Genomic DNA, 27489 nt, shown 5'->3' with positions numbered 1-27489 from the left:
CAGCACAGTGTTTCTCTCAATGCTGGCTGCAAATTCCGAGTCCTAGCAGGACCCCAAAGCCTTGCGAGCCCAGGCCCCAAACTTGAGCTTTTAGAGCAGAATCCCTCTAGGGCTGGGTCTGGGCGGGGAGATGGTTTCAAAGCCTTCCAGTGGATTCTGCTGGGTTCAGTGGGAGTGGAGGTATGATGCCTAATTGGTGTTAGTAATCCCCTGAGCTGTAATTACTTACAGTCAGGTGCCATAGGGGGGGGGGTATTATGCACTTACTCTTACATTGGAAACAGAAACATAAAAGAGTGTATTGAGACTTTCAGAAATGCCCTCGCTTCCCTTTTATTTTTATGTCATTTTGTGTGTCTTGAATATCTGGAATTGGGACTCTGAAGGCCTGGCACATTTTGGTGGTTTAAAGCTAAGGCTACTCCTGAACTCAGAAAGAATGAACAAGCTGTCTTGCCCAGATTTGGGGGAGTGGTGGTGTCAGTGTTCACAAAAGCCTCCTTAAGTCCAACTTGTTAAAATACAATTGTTTAAAAATAGGACAGCCAAAAGGCTACAGAATTTCTTTGCCAAACAAAGTTTGTCTTTTCTAGGCGGGAGCTTTTCCATATGCAGAAAGAATTTTTGAAGGAGAGGACGCGGTGCCGGGCCCTCGAGGAGGAGCTGCAGAACCCCATGAACGTGCACAGATGGAGGAAACTTGAGGTAACGTCTGGCAGAGTGTGTCCCTGTCCCTGGATCTTCTCCCCTACCCATCATGCGGGGCCCCAGATTACGAGGCACAGTAAGAATTGTGGTTTGATGTAATTCATTTAGATTTTTGTCTTGAACATTTTGGGCAGGCTCCTTTTATACCCAGGGAAGAAAGCAGTAAAGGCTATCAAGTAGCGTCACCAATGGACATTTATTTATTTTTTTTTTTAGCTAATTTTTGGTCAACCAATTATCATGTGGCTGGCTGCCGATTAGGTTTGGATTAATTGCCTTTAGCAATATTGGCTGCCAGCATCTTCATCCTCTTTTCTTTTTTTTTTTCTTTTATGTTCTTTAAAAATGAGGTTCATTTTTGTTCATGGATTGAATCCAGGATTGAGGGTCACATTGAGTGATGACTTTCTTGCTGGCCAAGTTCCAAGGTGGCACACGAGGTCACATAGCAAGAGTTGGGGAGAGCCCTCACCAGGTTTTAGTTGTGAACTAGCCCTTATTTTGAAGAATGCTTGTGGTATAAGCCCATCCCTTTCTCTTATGATCCAGGGACCCAGCCAAAGTCTCGTTGGTAACGGATGGATTATCAACTCTCCACTTTATGACTTCCTGACAGACATCACCAGCAGCACTATAAATAGTTGTTAAAAACACGCTGTGGTTATTCAGGGAGAAGCATGGCCGTTGCCTTTGGTTGTACCTGGCAAGGGGGTTGGGGGCAGCAGAGATGCTTTCACGTAAATGAGCAGATGCTGGGAGATGGAAAGGGCAGGGTGAGGTGGAAAATCAGTCAAGGAGACTGGTCTTCATTTTTATTGTTGCCTCTTAATGAAGAGAACACTAAGGATAATGCGTTACAAATTGTTATGTAAACATGAGGTCTGAGTTTTAACAACATCCAGGCCTGCCAAGTGGATGTGTGCCAAATCTAGTCTTAATATATAGACCTCAGTTGGCATTGCCTGCCATTTCTTAAAGTCAGAGTCAATGAAATATGCTTTCTTTTTTCTCTCTTGGACTCCTATTTATTTCTCTTCAAATGCCAAGAGTAGTATGGGTTACTAACCCAACAGTAATATGGATGTGTCTAGGGAAGCGGGGTTGAAGATTTTAAATACATTTACCATCACATTAGTTTATTCCATGTGTTTTCAAGCAGATCTTCAGTTTCCACTCCATGTCAGTTTCTATAAAAAAAAATTAGAAAATGGAGACTGGGAGGTGGTTGAAAATATGTAGCTAGTGGATTAATTCAAAATGCCAGTGCTGTTGAAAGTGAAGCTTTGGCTCAATAACTGGAGGCCAAATTGTCAATTTATAAGCACAGCTCTTGTTTGAATTGTGCACAGATAACAAGTGAAGGGGCATCAGAAGTTTATATCTTGGTTATTCCACGTGAGTCCTAAACTCCATGGCCATGTTCTCCTGCCAATTAGCAACAGAAATCTGTGACCATGTCTTAGAAGCCTTCTCCGTTATAAATTGTAATGAATCTCCTTGTTGATGATTACCAAAGGAGAATCCCAAGGCTTGGTGAATTAGGAAATCTTTTATTTCCCCCATAGAAACAGGAGACAACAGGGATAGCCTTAGAACATAGTAATGACAAGCCACAGTCATTGCAGACAGATACATCTGAGCCCCCATCCAGGCCTGATCCTTGCTAGATTGGTCAAATGACTTCGCTGAGCCTTGGTTGTCTAATCTGTAAAAAGGGAAGACTAATACTATTTCACAGGGTTGTGGTACAATTAAAATACGTTCCTGTATAAAAAGCACTCATTATAGTATCTGCGTGGTGGTGAAGAATACTTTATCATACACAATAACCATCTTTATTGTAATATCGCTCTACTCACTGGTGGAGAAAACATACTCCCTTTCGAACCATAAGCTAACTAAAGCCATAGGTAAGATATTGGGAAGATCATAGTATGCTTTTATTTATCTATTTTTTGGGGAGTAGCAGATATTTATGGCTATCTCATTTTGCCATGAGATTGTGTTTTTGTTCTGACTCTGTACTGGCTCTGTAGATTTGCAATGCATTTTAATAAAAACAATAATTACTGTCTGTAAAGACCTCGATGCCTTGAAGCTGATGTCTCTGCTGCCTATTGTTCTCCCTGCACAGGCCAGTGACCCCAGTACCTTTGAGCTGATACAGAAAATTCACACTCTGCAGAAGCATCTCATCAGCAAGACTGAAGAGGTGGTTGAGAAAGAGCTGCTGCTGCAGGTAGCATTTTTGTTTTCTGTCGTCACTGAACAGCCAGGTTTTGCCAGCACTGTGGTCTGCAGGTCGATGCTGTTAGAATTACTTGGCAGCACTGCAGGCCCCAAAGGTGGCTGTAGATGGCAACAGTGACTCGTACATAGAGAACAAATGCCGCCTGATGAGTCAGTCTTTTATGCTGCAATCGCTGATGTTTCAAGAAACCTGGAAGAGGAAGCTCAGGGCTAGGCTTAACAGCGAGTGAGCGTCACCCCCTGCCCACTTCTGTACAATTTTGTCAAATTTTTTTAAAAAAATACTGTCTTTCTGTATCTTCATCTAATATAAAAATGCTGTGATCTTGATTTTGAAAATAAGCTACCGCAAAATGATCTGTCCACATGAAGATCTATGTGATTGAGATGGAGAGATTTGTTTCTGAGGATTTTAGGCAGCAAGTTATTTTACTCTGGAGCAATTAGGCTTGCTCTGTGCAAGTATTTGTTGTTGTCACCGTTCATCATGTCCTCTTCCTCTTCCATCATCGCCATCATTATTACCATTATCACAATCACCACAATCTTCCTGCTGGCTTTACTTCGTCATGGGTTGTGAGTGTTCTCATCCTCAAATGACAGAGGGGGGCATTGGTGCTTGAGATTGCAGTGTAGATGATGATGACTGCTCAAGTGTTGGAGGGTCTCTGGTGGGTTCTGTCTCTGCTGACTTAGAGCAGCAGGAGTTGAAGTTCCCTGCACCAGAGGCGCTTCCTTTGTATTCTGGGACTGTAATAGAATCTGTGAAAAAAGATGTGAGGATCAAAAGAGTTCAACACGATGCTTGCTTTGCCATCCGCTGTCTAATAAATGCTAGAAAATTTCATGTTGTTCATGTTCATTCTGATTCCAAAGCCCTGGGTTAGCATTAGTAGGAGGAAATGAGAAAAGGACATTCTTCCTCCTGTTTTACCTTCCACTTTAAAGATGTCTTTTCCCTGCAGTTGGATGTGTGGTCAATGCTGTTCCTGAACATCGCCACACTTCGTGGCCCACAGGGATTTTCTCTTCTGGTAGACAAGCATGGTAGTCAAGAAGCAGTCTTTGAACCCAGAAAGGTCTGGTCTTGAATTGGTTCCAACTCTATAACTTGAGGAGAATCACAGAAATTTCCCAAACTTCCCATCTGTAAAATGGGAGTAATAACATTCCTTTTTCATTGTGAATGGAGGGTGTTCCATTTAGAAAGCACAGTAAGTGCACAGATGCTGGGAGCTGACGGTGCAGAGTCTGATCTGTGACCTTCTTCCTGCTTTCAACCCAGGCATTGGGCTCCAGAGCTCACACTACCCTGTCTTTTCTGTTACCATAGTACTTCATTTATTCACCTGAAAGAGTTTTACAGAGAGAGAATAAGAGAGAGCTCTTCCATCTGCTGGTTCACTCCCTAAATGATTTCAATGGCCAGAGCTGAGCCAATCTGAAGCCAAGAGCCTGGTCTTCACGGCCTCTTTCAGGTCTCCCACATGAATGGAAGGGGTCCAAGCACTTGAGATATCTTTCATTGCTTTCTATGGTGCATTAGCATGGAGCTGGATTGAAATTGGAGCAGCTGGAACATTAATTGATGCCCATATGGAATGCCAGCATTGCAAGGGGTAGCTTGACATTTAAAAAAGATTTATTTTATTTTTATTGGCAAGTCAGATATACAGAGAGGAGGAGAGACAGAGAGGAAGATCTTCCATCCATTGAGTCACTCCACAAGCAGTCACAATGCCTGGAGCTGAGCTGATCCAAAGCCAGGAGCCCAGAGCCTCTTCCAGGTCTCCCATGTGGGTCAGGGTCCCAAGGCTTTGGGCTGTCCTTGACTGCTTTCCCAGGCTGTAAGCAGGGAGCTGGATGGGAAGTGGGGCTGCCGGGACACAAACTGGTGCTCAAATGGGATCCTGGCGTGTGCAAGGTGAGAACTTCAGCCACTAGGCTATTGTGCTAGGCCCCAGCTTGACAGTTTTTTGTTTGTTTGTTTGTTAAAGATTTATTTGCCGGAAGGTAGAATGTTAGAGGGGGACGGACAGACAGACACAGAGAGAGAGAAAGAGAGAGAGAAAGAGAAAGAGGAAGAGAAAGAGAGGGAGAGAGATTGCCAAATAGCTACAGTGTTCAGGGATAGGTCAGGTCAAAGTTGGTAGTTGTGATTTCCATCTGGGTTTCAGGGCCCAAGTATTTAGGCTATCATCTGCTGCTTTTCCAGGTGCTTTAGCAGGAAGCTAGATTGGGGGTTGAGCAGTCAGGTCTCGGACAGGTGCCCATGTGGGATGCTAGTGCCGCAGGTGCAGCTTGTCCTGTTGTGTCAGAACACTGGCCCCTATCACCACATTTTAAAGTTTTAAAATTTTTATTATTTTATTGTACTTGGAGTGGCAAGATTGGTAATAATTCAGAAATGTTCAACTATCTAAACTTCTTGAACAGGATCCTCGGAACTGCTCAGGTGGCTCTCCTCCATCCCAGGATACGGAGGCAGTTGGAAGGCTGGGTGTGGCTTCTCTCCTTATCTCCCTCTTTCCCCCAGATGCAGGAAGGAGAAAAAGGGAATGTGGAAATAATGGTCTCACCCACTTTCCTGTAGCCCTTGACCCTTTGCACCTTAATCAACTATGTAAGAATCATTAAAAATAAAAATAATTATCTTTTAAAAAGTTTTATTATTTTCTTGGATAGACAGAGTAACAGAGTAAAGCAGCAGCAAAAAGATCTTTCATTTAATGGTTGGTCATTCCCCAAATGCCCATAACTGCAGCTGGGTCAGACTAAATCCAGGAGCCAGGAACTCCATATCTGATTGTCCCAGGGGGTCAGATGTGTGAACCATCATCTGCTGTATTAGTAAGAGGCTGGATGGAAAGCCAGGCCCTCCGATGTGGGATACAGGTGTTTCAAGCAGTGGCTTGATGTGCTGCAACCATGCCTGCTCCATGTTGTTGGTTTCAAAAAACCCCAAAGTCTTGTGTTTTGCCATACCGCGCTCTTGTAAGCTTGCTTTATCCTTCGTTGACCACTCCAACTTCATGGCCTCCTTCCTTCCTTGTTCTTCGGATTGACTCTCTTTTTCCTGTATTAAGACTGATGCTCACTTCAGCAACACACTGCCTTCTTTTCTCTCTTTAAAGATTTATTTATTTCCATTGGAAAGGCATACTTCACAGAGAGAAGGAGAGACAAAGAGGGAAAGATCTTTCATCTGCTAATTTACTCCCCAAATGGCCACAATGGCTGAAGCTGAGCCAATCTGAAGCCCCATGTGAGTGCAGGGTTCCAAGGCTTTGGGCCGTCCTCTTCTGCTTTCCTGGGCCAAAGCAGGAAGCTGGATGGGAACTGGAGCAGCCATTGCACTAATTCCTCAATATCTCTTTAGTTCTTTCCCACAGCTGTCATTATACAGTATTTTTCATCTAGTTTAAAATGCTTCTGATTTTCTGAATTATTTTTCTTTGAGAGTAAATCTTTTTAAGAAATCTACAATTTCCCCTATGATCCGTGAAAAAAAATGTATTTTTAAGTTCCCAAATACAAATGCATTTGAGTTATGTTTTATTTATGACTTTCTTACTCATTTGCACCATGGTATGTATCATTTGGATACTTGGGAAATTGTTGAGACTTACAGTGTGGCCAATTAAGCAGTCAGTTTTTAAAATGTCCTTGCAGTATTTGATAAAGAAAACACTCTAAATGTCCAACATTTTCTACTTTTTTCATTATATTTACATTGCTAACTACATTGTCTGTGATCCCCCTAACTTTTTGGTCTGCCTAATCAGTGAAAAAAAAAAAATTAGGGATTTTAAAATTTCTTTTGTAGTTTTGTCATTTTTGAACTTTAAGTATGCTTTAGATTATGATCATAAAGTGAGCCAAAGTTGACAATTTTGATTTCTTCCTGGTGAATTGTTCATTGAATATTATGCAGGGACCTTCCTGGTAATGCTTTTACTTTGAAAAATCTGTAATTTTACAGCCCTGCCAGCTGTAATTTTTTTAGAAGAATTCATCTTTTATACTTTAAAATTTTTGATATCCTAATATTTTAGGTGCATTTATTCTAATTGAAAAAATCCAATCTGTTTTAATCTTGTTTGATGTGTTTAGTGCACTTAATGTTAATTGATAATTTTGGGTCTATATCTTTTTAGTTTTTATTACTCACCCCCTTTTTTTTAAAAAAAGTATTTTAAAAGTGCCTCTGTTTCTGCCTTTTTTAAAAAAAAAATTGGATTAAGGTCTATATTCTTTCTTCTTTCTCTCAACTTACTACATCCTCTTTCCTATACATTAGTACTATTTGCTTATTCTTTGTATTCACTTTGCAAATGTTACCACCACTTAATGTAAATGGTTACCACCACATAATGTAATTCTGTTTTTGAGATATTTCTGAATGCCTTCTCTTAATGTTCTTTGATTCTTTGTTTATCCTTCACATAGATTTCCCTTAACACATATACAGATCTAAACAAGTGTAAGGTTGATCAATGCATTCATCGTTCTTAGAAACAATGTGAATGCTGTGAATGCTTTAATTCAGGTTACTCTATTGTTTCTGCCATTAGTCATCAGTGTTGTTTTATACAGTTAGATGCTTACTGGTGCTTTCTTTTTTTTTTTTTTAAATTCCATGTGTCACCAATTCCTTACCTTGGAGTCTCTTTCTGAAGTACGTTCTTTCATCACTCTTTCAGTGACAGATTTTTCAGCAGTTATCCCTCCTCTCTGCACATTTGAAAAACAGTTTTGACTACTTATATCTGATAACTCAGAATCATATTTTCTGTTTGCATGGGGGAGGTTTTCGTCCTCTGTCTTCTGTCGTCTTGTGATGTTGAGAAGTATGCCGAAAGTTTAATTATTGTTGCTCTTTTGTAGGTAGTCTGCCTTTTCTTCGGTTTTGTTTTCAGGTTTTTCTTTTTGCCTTTGGTCTTTAGAGTTTCAACTCAGTGCATTTTTGTATGTAGTTTCCTGAACCTAAGATGTCCTTTGTCTTTCAGTAGTCTCCTCCTTGTTCTCTTTACTCTTTCCAGAATTCTTGCGAGGCATACATTGAATTCCCGAAACATTTCTTTCTCGTATAATGAGCCCTTGTTATTTTCTATTTTTCTTTTTCTTTTTGTTTATTTTTTTCTCGGGTTTCTCTTCTCATTCATCATTCTTTTTTCCTTAAGGTGTGTTTATCTGATAAATATTAATCTGAGATTTTGTTTTTAGTAATTTTGTTTACTTGATATTTTTTCACACATGTCTGTTTTTTGTTGACAGTGTCTTAATATTTTCTTGCGTTTTCAGCAATTCCTTTATGTCTTCCTTAAAGCAAATCCAAAACCTCCATAAAATAAAGTTCACAACTTCATTTCATGATGTCAGCATTCTGTTGTGTGCCGTTTCCAGGGTTGGAGGGCAGTGTTCTGCTGTTTTTGTTGTGACTACTGACTTTGATTCACGGTAGGTTTTTCTTTTCCGTTTTGTTATTTTTGATTTGCGAACTCATTTTCAGAGAGCCTTTATTTTGAGACTTGGGAGTGGTCCCGATCAAAGTTATGTTCCTTCCTTTCTTTCTGTCAGTTGCCTTAGGAGATATCCCTTGCTTAGAATAATTTTTTTTCTATGTTAAAGTCTCACCTTGGGGCTTCTTTGACAACTTGATTTTAAACTGTGTTAGAACTTCAGATACAAGTTGTTAGAGGAGCCAATCACTGCCATTGTCCCTACCCAACACCCCCAAAGTTAGAATTCAGGGAACAGCTGCTTTTTTTCTGTAGTCTTCTGTGTTTGTGGGTAGGTTTCTATTTACCATGTAAGTTTGCACTGAGAGCATTTTTTTTTAAGATTTTAAAAAATGCATATTTGAAAAGTAGAGTCACAGAGAGAGCAGGAGAGATTGAGAAATCTTCCATTCACTGGTTCTCTCTCTAGATAGCTGCAAAGGCCAGGCACATGGCAACTACCTCTGGATGTCCCACTTGGGTACAGGGGCCCAAGCACCAAGGCCCTCCTCCACTGTCTTCCCAGGTGCCTTGGCAGGGATCTGGATTGGCAGTAGAGCCACCAGACCTCCAACTGGCACCCAGATGGCATGTAGGAATTGTAGTCAGAGGCTTACCTATTACACCACAGTGCTGGTCCTGAGGGCATGACTCTTCCAGATGGAGCAGCCTCAGCACGACTTTCGCAGGTCCAGATCTTCATCTTTTATCTTCTTGTGGCCACTGAAACGCAGTGCCCTGTTCAGTAAGTCTGACTGGTCATGGGCTCCAATCACTTGTCAACAGATAGTAGGGCTGACTGTTTAGGTAGTTCAACCTTTTTGACACTTAGATGACTTGCAAACTGTGCCTTGTAATGAAAAAGAGTGTTGTTGTATTTGGTATATCTCATGCTTTGTAGATTTCAGCACTAATGTTGGCCAGTCTGATGAACTGCCATACAGAGAAACCTCTCATTTGAGTCTCTACTTTTCTCATGTATGAAATGTGTACAGTAGCACTACTTGATCACAGAACTGAGTGTGGTAATGGACATAAAAGCTTTCTTGTAGTGTTCAGTTATCAAAAACAACATTGTTATTAACCCTGTTATAATTACTGATGTTGTTAATCCCCAAGTTGTTTTTCCCAGTCTCCAAACTCTGATGTTCTTTTGTCCTTCCTCTTTAACTCCTCATGTAGCCTCTTCTCTGTGTGATTGGCCTGCCCTGTACTTGCTGTCGAGTTGCCCTCGCAGCATCTGTGTCCCCAGACCACAAAACTTTTTAACTTGGTAAAGCCCCAGATATTCCCTAAGACTTGACAGCTTTTTAATTTCACGTGCTGCCTTAAATTATGACAGAAATTCTCTGCACTTGCAAGAAAACATTTTGCAATTGTGAAGATTTTCGGCTGCCTTCTTCTGAGGACCAGAATACTTCTTCAATGACTACTTAGTTTGTTATGTGTTGCTGATGACACTCATCATTTCCACATAGAAATGATAGAAACCTGTTTATTCTCCACCAGACCATGATTTTTTTTTTTTTTGAGAGAAAGGCTCTTGCTACTTTGTTTCTGTAACCTTAATGCCAGCTACAGTACATGACACATGGTAAGTGCTATGTAAAGGAGACACACTCTCAGCCTGGACAACCATGACTGCCTGTTGAGCATCTATACTGTTTTGTCAGGGAACGTCTTGCTTGCATTAGGTATTTTGGCATGTGGTACCACTACTTTAACATCTTCATTCCACTTGTCAGACATCATTAATGCAGTGATTAGAATTAGGTGTGTAAGTTTTAGCTTCTTGCTTAACCAAACTGCCCTCACCAAGACAGTTCTTGGATCTCAATTGTTGACCATCATGTCCTTGGTTCCCTGCCCACAAATATCAGCCTGCATAAATGTTGAAAAGTGGTAGGCCTAAAGTGATTGCTTTATCTCAAAGTCATTTAGGTGTCATCTTTGGCTTCCAAGAGGTTATGGGAATTATTCTTCCTGTTGCCTTTGCGTGTTCATGATTAACTTCTAACTTTGCAGGGGGGACTGGAATTTATTATGAGTTTATGGCTCTCAACTCATGACACAACTGTTGTGTGCCAGGGCAGGTTGATTCATGTGAATGTTTTCAGTGTTTCCATACTCCTAGTAACACAAGCATGCTTCCTGACACTAACGTTGTAGCTTCAGTCCTGAGCCATAGCCTGTATTCTGGACAAAGCTGAAATCCTAGGCATGTGTTGGGAAGAGAGACTTTGCTTTTGCCCACCAGTCTGCTTTCCCCTTCCTGGAAGCAAGGGTGCTGAAAGCATTCTCAAGTGGTGTCTGCATGGCTTTTGCTCTGCGTTCATTTCTCAGTTCTTCCAAATCCTGAGAATTAAGAACTTCATTTTTAGTAAGAACATCTGCAGGTTCAGACAAGCATATGTGCTCTGAGTAACTGGTACCTATTACTTGGGTATCATTTCATCATTATTGCCATCATCGTTATCATCATTGTCATTATCAAGATGGTATTCCAAAGTATGGACGTAAGGCATGATAACATTATAGAAGAAGTCTCTAGTGCCTTGCTTGAGGCTCTTACATACACAAGGCACACTTAGCAGCTGGTACTTGTGTTTTTCCAAGTACCTAAATAGGGCATGGCAAGCTCAAATAACTTACCCTCAGGGCCAGGCGAGTAACAATAAAGCTCAGAGCAGAGTTCCCATGTTGTGATCAGATTAGGCAGCTTTTCTTTCAGGGGCCTTGGATTCAGAGGCAAAAGGGAATGGTGGGAATTGTGGTAGCTGGGTAACGGGGATTTGTGGCACATGGTCCCATTGGAGGACTCAGGTAAATCCAGGTCAACTACCTGCAGGTTTGTGTTGTCTTATCCTTAATTTTTGAAGAATAACTGGATGTGGGTTTTAGGTTTAACAGAGATTTAAATATTGACAATCTGAACACCAGACTTTTCAAAAATAAGTCTGACTATCAGCCTTGGTACCTTCAAGACCCAAGGGAGCAGGAGATATAAAGAAACACCAGCCACCTCCTTAGCTCTCCTTGTTTCCTTTGATCTAGTTCTTTGTTATAGTTCCCTGATGAAACTCCAGAGCCCCAGGATCAAGAGGGAAAGAGGAGGTGGGGAGGATAGGAATGGGGTAGGTTACAAGTGTGATACCACACCTAGGGACATTGAGAGGGGAACGAGGCTGGGCTTTTCCAGTGAGGAAGCACAGACTGAGAAGCTGGGGTGCTCTGTGGGATAGCAGGTGACGTAATGGAAGATGATCACAATGGAAAAGTTTGTTTCCATGTGAGGAATGACTCTCAATTTTATTTTGTAATCTTTTCAATAAACAGAGAAGGACTTCTATGAATTATTGGAAGGACTGAGCTTGTTTCTGACCCTCTGATGCATGGGCAACAGAAGCCAGCAACTGCCCAGCACCTACTAAGCACCACAAGCTGGAGTGCTTAGGATGCAGGGCCCAGGAGACGAGCTTTGGTCCTCTAAGTCCTGTGATCTCCATGTCACGTGATAAGGGCTCTTATCCTGTATGGGATGCTGTGGGGCTTTCAGTAAGGCTTTGGAGTGGTGAGGCAAGTGTCTTTGGCACTGGTCATTTGGAAGGTAGTCCCAAGAGACTGGAGTGAGGTAGCAGGAGACCGAGACAGGGGAGGAAAAGCCAGTGAAGGGTGGGCAGGGAATCTCAATGCCAATGCCATTCCTCTGAGGAATCACAAGAAGCTGAAGCAGATTCGTGCTGCCAAAGGGAAGGAGTTGGAATGATAACTCAGTGGCTGCCATTCCCCAACAGCTGAGTAGGCTCCAGGGAACTTGAACTGCTTTTGGTGCAAACTGAAGAGGTTTTGCTTGTTTCTATCACCATCCTTAGAGGCTTCCTGGCCTGGGGCAGAAAAGCCAACTCCACTGGAGGGGGAGCTGCCACAGGCTCTGGGAAGCGATGGCCACCCAGCGTGCCAGGCGTGTCAGCTCCAACATGTAAATATGCTGTCTCCAGACACCACAAGTATCTGAGACAGGAGGTCAGGCTTTCTGGTAGGTCCAGTAGATCCTCTACACTCATGCAACTAACTGGTCATCAAAGCTATAAATTGCCAATCCAACTTCAGGAAGGAGAGTGTTGGCTTACTCAGCCAAGTTCCTATCTGGTTCTATCCACCTATTGGTTAATGCCCAGTAATCAGATGACATGATCATGTTGTAGCTCCATGAAAAGATGTTACCCCAATTCTGTTCTGATTACAATCATTGAGTACAGTGCTGTGTGTGGGGTGCTGTGCTTTCCAGACATCAAAGGTTGATAGTGAGCACATCATGAGTGTCAGCTCGCCAGATGCTGGGAGTGAAATAACACTTGATTAACCTGGGGAGTAGTACAACCTTGGAAAAAGGAAACGGATTTGAGCTCCTGGTATGTTAGCCTGGACTTATCTTGTGTAAAATGCTGCTATACAGAGGAGAGTACTGAAGCATTTTCTGTTAATACCAAGAGGCAGTGCTGTGTTCCTGGGTAGGTTAATCATTCTACAAGGTTATGATGGGTAGAAACACACTATCCAATGAATAGTGACACTCTGAAGTGACCCCTGTGACAATGCTACCTTGCTGGGCTTCTGATTTGATGTTGCTTTAGGAAATTGCTCTGTGCTTTCCTTTACACCCAGTTAGAGGCCCATGGAATGGGCACAGTTCCTCAAGCAAACAAATCTCAAACAGAGTTGAAGATTTCTGCTTCTCTGCTGGCACCCGGGTCTTGCCCTTTCAAGGTGAACTTTCCCTGTAATTTAATTTTATGACTGACTGGATAGAAGTCTGGTTTACTTAACTGTAAAATGGCTTGAATGATGTGCATGTTTTGTGCTCTGCCAGGGGAACAAAGCTCATACAGCCCATTCCTGGATGATTCTTTAGTAAGCGTCTGCATTCTTCTTAATGTGCAGATTATCTTACATTTGTGGGATGCTTGAAATGTGTTAGACATTATTCTCAATGCTTTGTAGATGATCTCATTCTGTTGTCACCACAACCCTCAGAGGGCTGTCGTCATTCCCCTTTACAGATGAGGGAACGTGAGACACAGACAGAAGCCTTCCTGCTCCATGGCCACTCAGCTGGTGCTGGGAGGGGCTTCCCCAGCTCCTAGCCATCATGGCTTGTGGTGTAGGACCACCACATGCACTGACTTCACTGTGTGCACCCTGCTCTGGTCATTGATGGAGGTGATTCACTGTGGCTGCTGCTCCTTCCAGGGTGGTCTCAGAGGCACAGCATCAGCATCACCCATCACCTGAGAGCCTTTTGGAACTGCACTCTCTTGGGATCTCCCCAGGCTGAATGATTCAGCTCCCCAGAGAGTCAGGATACAGACTCAGTCTGATAAACATGGCGGCTTTAGAAGTTGGTCAACTCTTTTTTGGTACCTGAGTCCTCCAAAACAAGAGCTGTGGTGCTGGCAGGCCAGGAGGTAGCCCCGCATCTCCTGACTGCTGTGTGTAGGACCCTGCTTTGATGTCTAACCTTCCTATACTTTGGCTTCCTTCTCTGAAACCTGGGACTCAAAATCTTTTGTTGTTGTTGTTGTTAAGATTTATTTGAAATGTAGTTGTTACAAAGAGAGGGAGAGAGAGAAAGAGGAAGGAAAAACAGAAAGAGAGAAGGAGGGAGAAATCTTTCATTCACTGATTCATTGCTAGAGGGCTGTCACAGTTAGGGTGGCGCTGGGCCAAAGTCAGGAACCCGGAACTCTGTCCAGGTATCCCAAATGCATGGTAGGGGCCTAGCAAATTGATCACCTTTTACTGCCTTACCAGGAAGATGGACCAGAAGCTGAGCAGCCTAGACTTGAGCTAACACTATGGTATAGGATTCCAGCAACTCAAGTAACAGCTTAGGTGCTGTGCCAAACATCAGTACCTCCCAATCCTTGCAGCTTATCATCTTACTGGCATCCTTTGGTTGTTGTGAAGATAAGGGAAAAGAACTCCATAAAGCACTGAGCAGAATGCTTGAAAATTGGCCAGTGTGCAAGGAATATCAATATCCATAGTTTGGAGCGTGACAGTCTCATGCTGTGTCCTCTGGTCTTAAATGCCAGGGGCTGGGAGTCCTAGGAGCAAACCGACTAATGAGAGCACCCAGGAGCTGAGCCATGTTGCCAGATCCAGGCAACTCTGGAAGTCAGCTGTCAGGAGTGATTCAGCAGAAGCTGCAGGGAGTCTTGAGGAGTAGTGGGAAAGTGCAGGTATGGCTCATGTTTTCTAAATGCAGAGGAGTGCTGAATTACCCCGAGCAAAGCATTTTGCTTAGGAAACTCAGATGAGGTTGATCTACTCATTGTTGCTTCTGTTTTCCAAAGGAGGGAGCTGATTGTGGCCAACAGTCTACAAAGGAGGAAAAACAAAAATTACCCCAGAGTTGACAACTCAAAAATGCCTCTGAACTATGATTGCAAATTAGGGTTTGTTCAACTATGGCCTCTAGTGAGTGATATCTGACCCACCAGCTATTTTTATAAGGCCATACCAAGAAGAGTGTTTATGTATTTAACTAATTAAAAGAAAGTCAAGAGGAGAAAATTATCTCATGCCATACAACCAATGATATGAAATTCAAGTTTTGGTGTCCATAATAAAGTTGTATTGGCACGCAGCCACCCTCATTCATTCTCAGGTTAACTTTTATGCTATGGCCTCACAGTTGAGCAGGTGCAGCAGGGACTGCATGGCTCACAAAACCTAAATAGTCACTGTCTGGCCTTTTACAGAAAATGCTGGCTGACCCTGCTCATAAACCTTCATCCTGGGAAGCTAGAACTGAACCCTAACCATGATTCTCTAATGTGCCCCAACAGAGCCACTACACATTTCATTTTCCACCCAAACCCAATTCTTAAGCCACTGCTCAATTATGAAATAACTGCTTTAAGATTTGGAAGGCAGGCTTTTAATGCCTCGGTCCAGTTGCTGGTAGCATGGCCATTACTAAACCCAATTCTTGCTGCTCCATTGGTGAATAACTGAGTGATGGTCCTGCCCAAAGCTGAGTTGAAATCACGAAAGATGTCACCCTTACTGGAGAGAGAGTGAGAGACTGAAGAATGCCACATGAACTGTAACCATTAAGCAAAAGGCTGTGAGTTCTTATTCTGTTCTTAATTCAAGGGGCAGAATGCAATGAGGGGAGCAATAGTTCCAGAGCCTTCCTACTATTGTCAAAGTACATGTGAAGGGTTGTAAGCTCTAACCCAAGTGTTCCTTGAAGTGGGACTGCTCCACTGTCACTTCCTGAGCTTCTGGGAGTGGTTTTTCTTTTCTTTTTTTTTTTTTTTCTGATCGTGTTCCTATGTGTCAGGGATGATGGAGGAGCAGTTGGAGATGGGCTGCTTAGCAAACGTATGGCCAACAAATGAGAAAATTAAGGTGCCACGGAGTCAGAGTCTTCCCTGTCAACTGATAGGAAACCATTGTCATAAACTCTTGGTATTGCTTCATAAAGCAGAAGAATTCACCAAAAACTGAGAGACTGCCATCTCAACTTTTCCCCCAAAGTAAAAAAGAATGCAAAAAAAAGAGTGGTCCCTAAAATTTAAAGAAATTTGGTTCCAGGTTCATAGACCTTCCTGTGCTCATTTTGTTACAGACCCACAAACATCACACTCAGGCCACACAGACACTTTAGCCTGGGTCTCAGACAGGCCCTGGGGAGACCCTGGGATACATTGTGCAGATGTGCACACGAGATATTAGAAATTGCTGTGGTATTATAAGATCCTGAGTAGAATGGCATTAGTGGAGGTTTGGGGTAATATCCCCACAGCCACATGGAAGTATGCACATCACCACTTGGGGCTTGCATAGGCCATACATTTGCTAAGCAGCCCATCTCCAACTGCTCCTAGGGTTGTTGGGAAAGTTACATTATTCTGTGCAGAACATTTAGACTGGTCCTGGGTACATAGCAAATACAACCTTGATAGTATCTATTATTCTTTTTTTTTTTTAAAGATTTATTTTTATTATTTTTTCATTGGAAAGGCAGATATACAGAGAGGAGATACAGAGAGGAAGATCTTCCGTCCGATGATTCACTCCCCAAGTGAGCCGCAACGGGCCGATACTATGCCGATCCGAAGCCAGGAGCCTCTTCCGGGTCTCCCACGCGGGTGCAGGGTCCCAAAGCTTTGGGCTGTCCTCGACTGCTTTCCCAGGCCACAGGCAGGGAGCTGGAAGGGAAGTGGGGCTGCCGGGATTAGAACCGGCGCCCATATGGGATCCTGGGCATGCAAGGCGAGGACTTAACCACTTGTGCCACCACGCCGGGCCCTATTCTTTTTCATGCTAAAACTTAGGAAAATAAGTTGGTGAGATTATATGTTCATGCCTCCAAGATTTCTGGGTCCAAAATTATATAGGTCCAAGAAGCCAAATCTCTAGAAGATATTATTTCATCTTTTAAAACTTTACAATCACCCTTTTTAACAGATCAGGCAACCAAAGCTCAGAGATTTCTGGGCCCTTCAAAAATCAGTATCATTGCTGGTTTCTCCTCAAGAGCAAGCATGCCCATGCAGGGCTGTCTGGGACCCTCTAATCTCCTGTCAGTGAGTGGCCTTTTAACATGCAGTTGTTTTGGGCTTTCTTGCAATCATGTTCAGCTTCATTTAAGGTGAATCAGTTTCTCAACTTGTGTCTCTTCACACTTGCCTAGGTATACTTAATGTGCTCAATTATCAAATGCCTTCTCCTATTCCCTCTCTTGGCAGTTCTCTCTAAATGTGCCAGGAATGGCTTCCCATGACATTAGAGTCTTCCCCCTGCCTCTCTGTAAGCCTTGGGAGTTTCATGAAAAAGAGATTGGTTCTGGTAGGCTCGATTAGGCAGACAGAGGTTAAAAACTACTTTATACCTTAAACTGTAAGTATCTTAAGCAGGTGTAATTTCAGTGAACCCATGGAGATAAGCAAATGGTAGGCAAGGGTCTTGTAAGTAGTTTTCGAAAGGGGCAGTCTTGATTAGCCTCCTTCTGCTCACTACCATTTTCATTTAAATTTTAAGATTTGGGAAGGAGCCACTTTAGACAGTCAGAAATTCAGGAAGTGTCAGGTTTGATTCCAAAGGTTGAACTGATAATGGGCAGGCACATACTAAGTGAGTAGCAGGTACTACTGTGTTCTCCTGGGAGCATCTGAACACCCACAACTGTTTAACTTTCCACAGATTTTCCCACCTAAGGTTCTGTTTCCCTTCCTGCCTCCTCACTCACAGGTGAATAGGAAGCAAGGCCTTGTTAATCTGGCTACATGTTGCTGGAGACCAGGCCATCATGTGTCCAGTGGTCCTTGCCCATTACTGAAGCTCTCTTGTTCTCCCAATCTCTGTGTCAACAACTGGTCTAGACAAGACCTGCCACATCCACTATCTATTCCAACTCTTCTACATATTTGATGTGGTGGCTGAACTTCATTGGGTCTGCTCTTGCTGGCCATCTAAGATTGAAGGAAGAGAGGTGGCTTCATTGCACAATGGATAACACATTGGACTTCTAGAGGCTGAAGATTCAAGGAAGAGAGAGAACAGATCCCCTGATCAAGGAAATTCCCAGTCCAATAGACTAGAGGAGCCTTCCATGGGATTGTATCCAGTAGTAACATAGAGGTATTAAGAGATCCAAGGAGATTGACATTGTGGCAAAGCAAGTTAAGCTGCCATTTGCAGTGCCAGTGTCTTAAATTAGGGTGGTTGTTTGAGTCCTGATTGCTATGTTTCTGATCCAGTCCCCTGCTAATAATGCCTGTGAGGACAGTGTCTGATGGCCCAAGTGCCTAGGCCCTTGTAGTCCATGTAGGAACCCTGGATGGAGTTCCTGGCTTCTGGCTTTGGCTTGGTCAAAACCTCGTTATTAGAAACTTTGGGGGTAATTAACCAGTGAATAGAGAATCAGCGCCTCTTCCTGTCCAGACTTCTTTCTGTGTTATTCTGCCATTCGAATAAATAAATGAATAAGCTGAAAAAAAGAGATACGACTTGAGCCCATCATTACTTCTGAACCTAAGCTTGGTCATAATGCTGTGTGGCCTTGGGCAACTTACTTTAATTTTGAGCCTCAGTTCTTAATTTGAGAAATACAGATAGTAATAACCTTTCACATGAAAGATAAGACTGTTTTGGTGAATGAAACAAGGTCATCTTTATCAAGCACATTGCTCTGTTTGCGTTTAGTAAATGTTAGCTACGATTACCATGGCATCACACTTAGTTTTAGTTGTTATAAGAGACTACAAAGCAGTAGCTTATAAATATCTTGGTTCTCCTCAACACTGAATAGGCAAACTCTTGGAAAAAACTGCACAGAGCTGTCCACTTTTAAAGCAGGCTCTCACTTTCCTGCTATGGTGAGCTAGCTCGTGAATTCTGGCACTTGTGAGAGGTTTTGTGATGTTCCCTATATCAGCTAGTCTTCCTGATAATATCCACACTACCGCTTATGGTTTAAAACAATAATTATCTATTGGGTTATGATTCTGTCAGTTGGCAATGTGGGCTGCACAGGGCTGGCTTATTCTCCTTTTGTACTTGCCTGGACTCACTCATGTTTTTGCAGCCAGCTGTTGGATTGGCCAAGAGCTGTTCTGTGAATATTACTCACATACCAGTGCTGGTGCTGACAGATGACTGGGTAATGGGAATCACCAAACCTGTCTCTATTGGGCTAGCCCAAGTTGATTTCCATAGGTTATTCCCATACTAAAGTTTGCCACGATCATCAAGAAACAGTCAGCCCCAAAGCACAAACCCTTTCTGAGGCTCCGTTTGTGTAGCATTTGTTTATGTCCCGCTGGCCAAAGCAAGTGACATGACCAAACCTAGGCTAAATGTAGGAGTGGGCTGTCCAGGAACATAGATACAACGGACTGTTTTTGTGATGATGTGTCATCATCACCTTTTTGGCAAATTTGAGTAGAAATATTAGGCATTTATGCAATCTGATGGTACTAATGCCTACCCTTCCACCCCTTTAAAAATCTTTTGTCAGATAACATTTTTAATATGCCGGGCATCTGGTGTTACCTTTGGGTTTTATTGCTCACATGTTTTTCTTAACTTTTCATCTTTTGTTTCTTTAATTTGGGAGATGATGATTTGCTGCAGGACTTAGTGGTTTTTCATGGCAGACATCTGTGATGTCACAAGTGAGCACATTTTCCCAGGGGTGTGCATTTTTACTTGGTACATTTGGAAACAGGATCCACCTTCATTGGTTCATTTCTATTTTGGTCTCTGACTTCATACTGAATCAGAGCAAGCAGGTGGAAGACACAAAATGCATTCATTGTAATTAATCTTTCAAATGTGAACAATGATTATTTTCCAGGTGAGGGAATATTTACAGAAAGTTAATTTTTCTCTCCTATAAGAGTTATTAAGAATTAAGTTGGCTAAAATGAATAAAGAAGCAGAAAAGCCAGTTTCTGATGACATTAGTCAAGCCTTTTAGAAGAGTAGCGTTTAGGGTTTTTTAAAGTAAAAATGAGTTGTAATAATATGACTAGTAACAGAAAAAGGAAATAAACAGATTACTTAGAGTCCAAACAAAACATTTTCAATAAAGAATTTCTCAGTGGGACATTTAGATTGTTATTGGATCTGAATACAATTATATCTTATTCCCCAAACAAAGCAGATTTGCAGTGATAAATGTTTTTGGACAACAGCAAGATTCAATTCTGTTCATTTCAAGGTAGAGATTTATTTATGAAATTAGAAGAAAACAGTTGCCAACAAGAGCCTGGGGGAGTCTTGTCTATCTTTAGCTCCTGTGGTAGTGTTTTACCCAGAAATATCTCCGGGATGGAAGTGCCACTTACCAGGATAAGCAGAACTGCAGCTGGGGCAGAAATTAATTTGTATTTATAGTGCAAACACCTACATGAATCCATAATCTGCTTTTTTTAAAAAATGATTTTAGGGGAATTTATAGAATCATTTAGATTGGAAAGAAACCTCCAGTGGGTCATCAAGTTCTCTCTCCTTATGATGGCAGTGCTGATTTTATTAGTCTGAAAACAGCTCTGATAGATGGGTGTCAAGTCTGGCTCATGTTTCATGCATTTAAAAATGTACATTTCTTATCCTGAGTGTAGTTAATGTAGGAGACAGACTGGAAGCTGCCTATATGCCCAGAAGACCTTCTCTGGGTTCTTGACACACAGTCGCTTGGGCACAGATTCCAAATGAGTAGCACATTAAACATTAGAGTGATGCCGTCTAACCCAGTTTGCTTTTGCCTTCTGGCAGTGAGGAACATTTCCCATAGGGTGTATGGCGAGATGATTTCCCCTTCATATCCTTCTGTCTTGAATACCTTCAGAGACTTGGTTTTCTCTCCTTCCTCTCCTCCACTTCCCCAATTAAGAGACACTGCTTTGAAGATTAATTAGGAACTCACAGGTATTTGGAGATATCTTTCATGTCTTCAGAAGTTTGTGAGGCACACAAGAATGTAAGACAGTGATCCTGCAAGAAATATGTAGTCTATTTGAGAAGATTGCCGAGGTGTGTCTGTAAAGGAATGAGATGGATCTCTAGGAGCAGTGTGTGAAAATCCAGACTGTGACTCTGTGGTTCCATTTAGTGAAGGATTCGCATCTGTACCCAGCTCCGTTCCTCTGGATCCTGACAAAACTGAGTGCCAAATTGTGCAGTCATAGTCGCTGCCCAAGATGGTACCCAGGAAGGTGTTTGCTGCTTAAAGCAGCTCTACGAACCCAAGTGGTAAAAGTAGGGGAGGTGAATAGCAGCTGGCTTCTTGTACAGGAAAGAAAATGAGTATTTGAGGCTGAGCCTCAAAGGGTTAAAATTACTCTTCCTGTCATTGCTCACAAAAACATGTGTTGGGAGCAGGAATGCATCAAGGCTGGGAGCTCTGACCTGATTTTGAGTCTCAATTTTATCCATGACCAGCTTTCTGACCTTGGGAAAGCAGCTCACCCTCTTGGAGCACCAGTGCTTCTGGCTGTAAAGTAGTGAGAGTGAAATCCTATCATTCACAGGGTTGTTGAGTGCAAGAACTGACCAAGGCCACCTAGGACAGAGCCAGGTACGCAGAGTAGAAAGATGTATTTATGGTTCTGGTCTGGATTTGGAAAAGGCACCATGGAAGCCTGGAGGTGGGATGATGGAAAGTTTTCTCTAAGGAGGTGTATTTGGAAGCAAGTGACGAGGATATTTTGGACTTGGAGGAGATGAAAAGTCAAAGTTCTGATTAATGGGTAAGTTCTGATTAATAAGGTATAGCAATGTTGAGTAATAGGGAAAAACAACAGTGGGGACCAATGATATAGTTTCAGATACCAAATGTGAGCATTAAACTTGTTCCCAGAGACAACCGTGGACTCCAGGTATAATTTCCATGGTAGCAGTTATGGGTTTTGAATGCTTATGAGATTATTGTATGCTCAATCCTATGATGGGTCCTTTTTGTTATGGCTATCATGTGTATTTTCCTCACAATATATATTTTTCATTATTCAAGCATTAGGTCTATTTTGGAAGCAGAAAATTGGGACTCAGAGTGGTTAAGTAACACAGTCGAGGTCACTCAGCTGTCCAGCAGCAGAGTTCAGCATAGGACCCTGAGGTTGTTGTGAGAAATACATCTTGATCCAGATTGGCTGCTCTTCCAAGCCTTTGTTCTGTGGACTGTTAACCGGTGAGGGGCACAACAGACTAAAACTGATGAAGAGGAAAGACCGAAAGGGATGTAGAGGCCAAGGGACCGTTTATATCAGTTATTAAAAAATCAGTTGGAACAGTGAAAATGATGTTGAGTTTTAGGAAATTAGGGAAGCTAAAGAAAAGAGTAAATAACAAGCTGCTAGAGGGAAATTATGGTGTCTAATGAGATTGGGATGAAGGAAGCAGAAAGTTGCAAGAGCGAATTGGCTGACCTTGTTATAATGTGTAGGGGACAAAAGATGGTTTTCAGGCCTTCAATTCCAAGTCTCATGGTCTAATTGACAGTTACTAGGAACTTGTCTATGTAATAATGGAGTTTGTAGCTTATTGCAATCTATTCATCTGAAAAGAGGCAAGAGGATGGGGTTTAATTAGAATTCTCAGTTTATAAACAGTTTCAGAAATGTGGATTCAAAAGAAATTAGAAAATATTTTAATTTTCTTCATTATTTTCATGATCTGTTAATCTTGCTGGAAGCAAAATAGCATAGAATAATTACAATATATAAGTGTATTTTCTCTGGCTGGTGAAACAATTTTACATGTTTGATCTTTGATTACTCTGTGGGATGAATGATGATAAAGGTCTTATAGTCATCCAGCAAGTTATATTTTGCAAAAACACTTCTACCTCTATCACCCGATTTGCACTTCTACTCATTAATTTCTACCTTATACTTAAAACATTTTTAATATTGTGTTGAAAATGGATTCCTCCCAGAGAATGTCCATCTTTGTTTTTTGTAGGTCCTGAATCTCTAAATCCTGTTTAGGTTGAGCACTATCTTTGTCCCTTCTTCATAAGGCAGAAGTAATGGGCAGGTGGAGGTGGAGTAGAGACTGAGGGAGGATCTGGTCCTGGAGTGCCTTGCCCTGGGAGTGGGGAGTAGGGTGTGTGTGTGTGTGTGTGTGTGTGTGTGTGTGTGTGTGTGTGTGTGTGAGAAAAGGATGGTTGACCAGAAGGCCCTTTGGTAATTCTGTGAGCTATAACAACTTGGGTGTGGCTTTGTCATCTTGGGCTTTTCCCCAGGTTAGAGATGAAGGCAGAGGTGTTTGTGAGAGTGAGCGTAGTGTATGCTCTTTAGAGGATAACATTGTACATAAGCACACTTAGAGGCTCCACATTCTACAGCTTCTCTCTCAGGAGCTCATGTATTGCCCCTGATGCTAGGAAAAGGAAGGGGAGAGAGTCTCCGATTATCTGCAGGGTCTCACCTGACCATGTCTGATGGTGCATTGGAACTCACAGAGCAGTGGCATTGAGGCCTGGGGAGCCAAAGTTCATGGAGGGCGTAGTGGGTCATCACTGTGAACATCTGAAAAGGGAAATAGCACTGAGAGTGGTATGTGCCCCACCCTCAAGGGTCTAGCTCTGTCATGATGGCTGACTGTGGCGAGAGAATGATAATAGCATGTTTGGCTATGACACACTGGTGAACAAACATGTGAAAACACACACCTACAGATCATCAATACAACCAGTCAAAAGATTCAAGTGATTCTGACACCCAGAATAAGCCGCATGAGACCTTTGCCCCTTTTTGTCCTAGATGTTCTTCCTGACTGTAGTGGAGTAACGGTGTCCTTTTGACTCTTGGAGCATGTTTGGAAGAGATCGATGAAAAGCATGAGTAAGCACAGGAGAGGGGAGAAGGCCAGGCAGCTCTGAGCATTTATTTGTGCATGTGCATGGCATAGGTCTATCTATGTCTTCTCACACATGCATACTGGGAAAGAGGATGGAGACATCTGATGCAATCGCAAGAAGAGAGGGTTAGATAGCACTGAAGTTCTGTGATGAAAGAGTCTCTGAAGGCACAGTCTGTATAGATGAGGTCATCTGCTGAGATGGTGTGAAGAGGCTGCTGAGGAGTTGCTATCCGGATGTTCACAAGACATGCAACAGGGAATTGGTAAGCCCCGGAAGGGAACAAATTGGTGTGCAGGACCTGAATTTGCAATGATCCCATTTTGTACAGTTCCTCCATGCATCCTGACAGCACTGGGTGGCCCAAGAGCCAAGCAGGGGAACCAGAGGACAAAGAAGCTAGCAGCATGCACAGCAGGTGCAGCAGACCAAGAAGAGGAAGTGTGCAGTGCCTTGGAGGCACTGGCCAGTGATATTGACTCTGGAGTTGAGGTGGAGAAGCAAAACAAGGAAGGCAGGAGGAGGCTAATGGGCTCAGGAGAGTGGGAGGGTTGGGTGACTGCAGGTCCCATTAAGAGCAGAGAGCAAAGGAGTGAGAGAAATAAGTTAGCAGCCTATACTCTGAGAAAGGGAGCTTGAAGTTGGAGCATTTCAAAGCCAGCTCTCAGATTAATGACAATGCATGTTCAACTGGCTGTGGAATTTCAGGTGTAATATGTCAACCAAATAGAAGCAAGAAAAAATGCTTGTGCCTGGTGTGGCATATCAGTCCCTATCCCTCAGACTTGCTCATCAAAATTTCCTTGTTACCTAACGGTTCCTTAGTACGGGGCATTTCTGAAATCGATATGCATCTAAAGGGAGCCTGTTTGGAGGAGCCTCAATTCCTCTTTGATGTTGAATATTGCTGTTGCTCTCTGACTTGTGAAATCCTTTTTTTCTGACACAGCTTTAATTTCTCCTATGTAAAAAAAAAAAATGACTGAAGGCACATCTTGGTATCATCCTTCAATTTCATTTCCTACAAACTGACCTTTTCATCTGTGGAGTCATCCATTGCAACCCCAAGGCTATATGGATGCATAGAATCGCTGTGCTTTTGCCTCTTTAACCTTCTAGCTTTGGTTGGTTTAGATAGTGATATGAAATTTATCTCTTTCTTCCTCGTGTATTTTCTATTTTGTCTGCTGAAGAGGGTTCTAGCTTTGCCTTCTCACTGTCAACCCCTCCTCCTCTGTGGGATAGGTGCCCATTCTTGCCGGAACAGTTACCATTTCATGCTTACAGTGACAGACAGATGGCTGGACAACACAGAAAGGAGGTTTCTTGGAACTTTTGAAGTCAAGGATATGAAAGTTAGCTGCATGATGGGAGAAAAGGGGCATTTTAAGCACTGATGTGGACTGTGTAACCATCACCCCCTCGACCTTCACAACAGTTGAGAGATACAAGCAAACTTCCTCATTGGGAACTCTCTTTGACCATGTTACTTCGCTGCAATTGCCCCATATGGTACTAGGTACCACTAGTGCCACCCCTTTCCACTTATAGACAGTGTTAAAAAGGGAGTAACCAAGGCCCGCTGAAGAATTGTGAGCTGAGACTATGATAATTCATGCACAGTTGGAACTCAAGGAGTTGTAAAACTACAGGTCATGTCCTCATGAAGGTTGCTTTTCACGTTATTGTCTCACCTTCTGGTCTTTTGGAAATGAGTCTTTTTTATATGAAAAACTTAATACACAATTTCTTACTTCTCTTAGATTTTATTAAGTGCTTTATGGAAAAGTTTGCATTAAGGTCTAATTTTTCGAGTTGTCTACTGTGCAACATAATGGCCACACACATCTCTTATCTAGTTTCACACCCTTATTTGTATAAAGAGGTGGTTGATTTGCATTTCAAGAAGGCATATGTGAAAGCTGGACATATTTCTTTTTCCACAATTTGTATCCAAAGCAATATTGCTTTAGATTGCTTTATTTTAGTACTGTCCAGCAAAATATAATGTGAGCCATATGTGTAACTTTAAATTTTCTAGTAGCCACAATAAAAAGTACAGGGAGAATCAGTTGAAGTTCATTTTAATGATATGTGTTATTTAATCCAAAATTTTCTAGCTATATCATTTCAGCATGAAATGAATTTTAAGATACTAATGTGATGTTTCATATTCCTTGTCTTGGTACCAAGCTCACAATATTTGGTGTGTATTGACAATTCGTATCAATTGAGACTGTCAACATTAAAGTGCTTTATAAGATGTAGGTGTCTAGTGGCTACTATACTGGTCAGCATAGGTGTGTTTTACTGTCACAACTACTTAGGGACCACCTTGGCTGTTAAGTTTTTTCTAGTTGACTGAGAGTGTTTTATACAATTTCAATAAGGTCATTCATGGGAGTAATAGGGAATTGTTCAGTTATTTGGATGAACCATTCAACATTCGTTTATCTGTAGATTCATTTGTAGTGTAGTCACTCAGAAATGAATTTATAGAAGCTCATTTATAGCTTGTTCTAGAACGTCTATACTTCTTCTTAAAATTTAGTGGAAATAGGTCTCTAACCTAAATTTTCCAAATGTAAGCCCCATAGCGCCCATAACATTTTGTGAGTGTTTATAGTTCTAGAATAATGCTTTATCATAGTGTTCTTTAGTTCTTTATGTGTTTTTATCTCACATTGAACTTTGTTGTTTGTGTATTTTTGTATTTCTGAAATAAGCATAGACCTGGTACCCTGTGTTTGTTGAATGAATGAAGGGAAAGAATGAATGTATGAGGAAGAATGTGTGGTTCTGTGAATGAACATGTCAGTACATCAATAGACACTTGTGGGCTGATGGCCACCTTGGTGCTTTGTGACCTCCACGTTGGATGCTGTCATACATGCTGCCCTTACCTCCCGCGTTTTCTCCAGGTCTCAGCCGCTGGTTGGATGGTTGCTTCTCCTTCCTTTCCTGGCTTTTTTCTTCTCTTGTTCTCCGAATGCTGGCTGTTCCTCAAGGTGTATTCTCAAACATCGCTTTTTAATGTTTCTGCCTTCAAGGATCCCATTTGTTTTGAAGGCTTCAGTTACCACCTTTATGTAGCTGGAATTAAGATGCCCCTGCTTTCTGGGCTTATAGTTCTTGATTTTTTACTTGTTAAGGAGATGTTATGTTGACTCTTTACAAGCAAACTTGCCATGTTCTGCCTGAAGCAAGCTGCTTCTGTGGCTGGAGTGTGCATATTCATGGTGAGTGAACTCAGGCTCCTAGATGCTGGAAAGGCCAATCTGACTCCCCTTTTCTTCACGCAATCCACCTGCTATGTCCCACTGAATGGCAAACCACACATGCTCCATCTCCACAAACTCTTATTTCTGTTTCCAAACTTTTATTTTCTCCTTTCCTCACCAGATATTAGCTGACTCAGGTCCCCCCTACGATCTTACACAAGTTCTTTAAAGAGCACTTTAGACATTCCACAAAGTGTTAGAAAAAAAGGTGACAATTTCTACACATAGACATCTTTGAAATATTTTGTTATTTAGATTTTAAAGTGTAAATGATCTATTGAGGGTGGTATGTATATTTAAAATAACATTATAATATAATAGCATTATCTTATATACCAAGAAACCGTTAATGATTTCATATTTCTTA

General features: G+C 42.0%; 1 protein-coding gene across 1 annotated transcript in view; it reads left to right on the top strand.

The window, feature by feature from the left end:
• CFAP58 (cilia and flagella associated protein 58) overlaps positions 1 to 27489 on the top strand; it is a 115129-nt gene that overhangs the window by 47209 nt on the left and 40431 nt on the right. Inside the window, exons 14-15 of the mRNA XM_040992500.1 lie at positions 594 to 705; positions 2843 to 2947. Coding sequence (XP_040848434.1) covers positions 594 to 705; positions 2843 to 2947 — 217 coding nt within the window. The remainder of the gene's footprint in view (positions 1 to 593; positions 706 to 2842; positions 2948 to 27489) is intronic.

The sequence above is a fragment of the Ochotona curzoniae genome, unplaced genomic scaffold (genome assembly GCF_017591425.1).
Source record: "Ochotona curzoniae isolate NIBS_2020 unplaced genomic scaffold, NIBS_Ocur_1.0 contig_66, whole genome shotgun sequence".
NCBI classification, from domain to species: Eukaryota; Metazoa; Chordata; class Mammalia; order Lagomorpha; family Ochotonidae; genus Ochotona; species Ochotona curzoniae.
The sequence above is the reverse complement of the archived record's forward strand: the minus strand, read 5'-3'. Positions and strand labels throughout refer to the sequence as shown.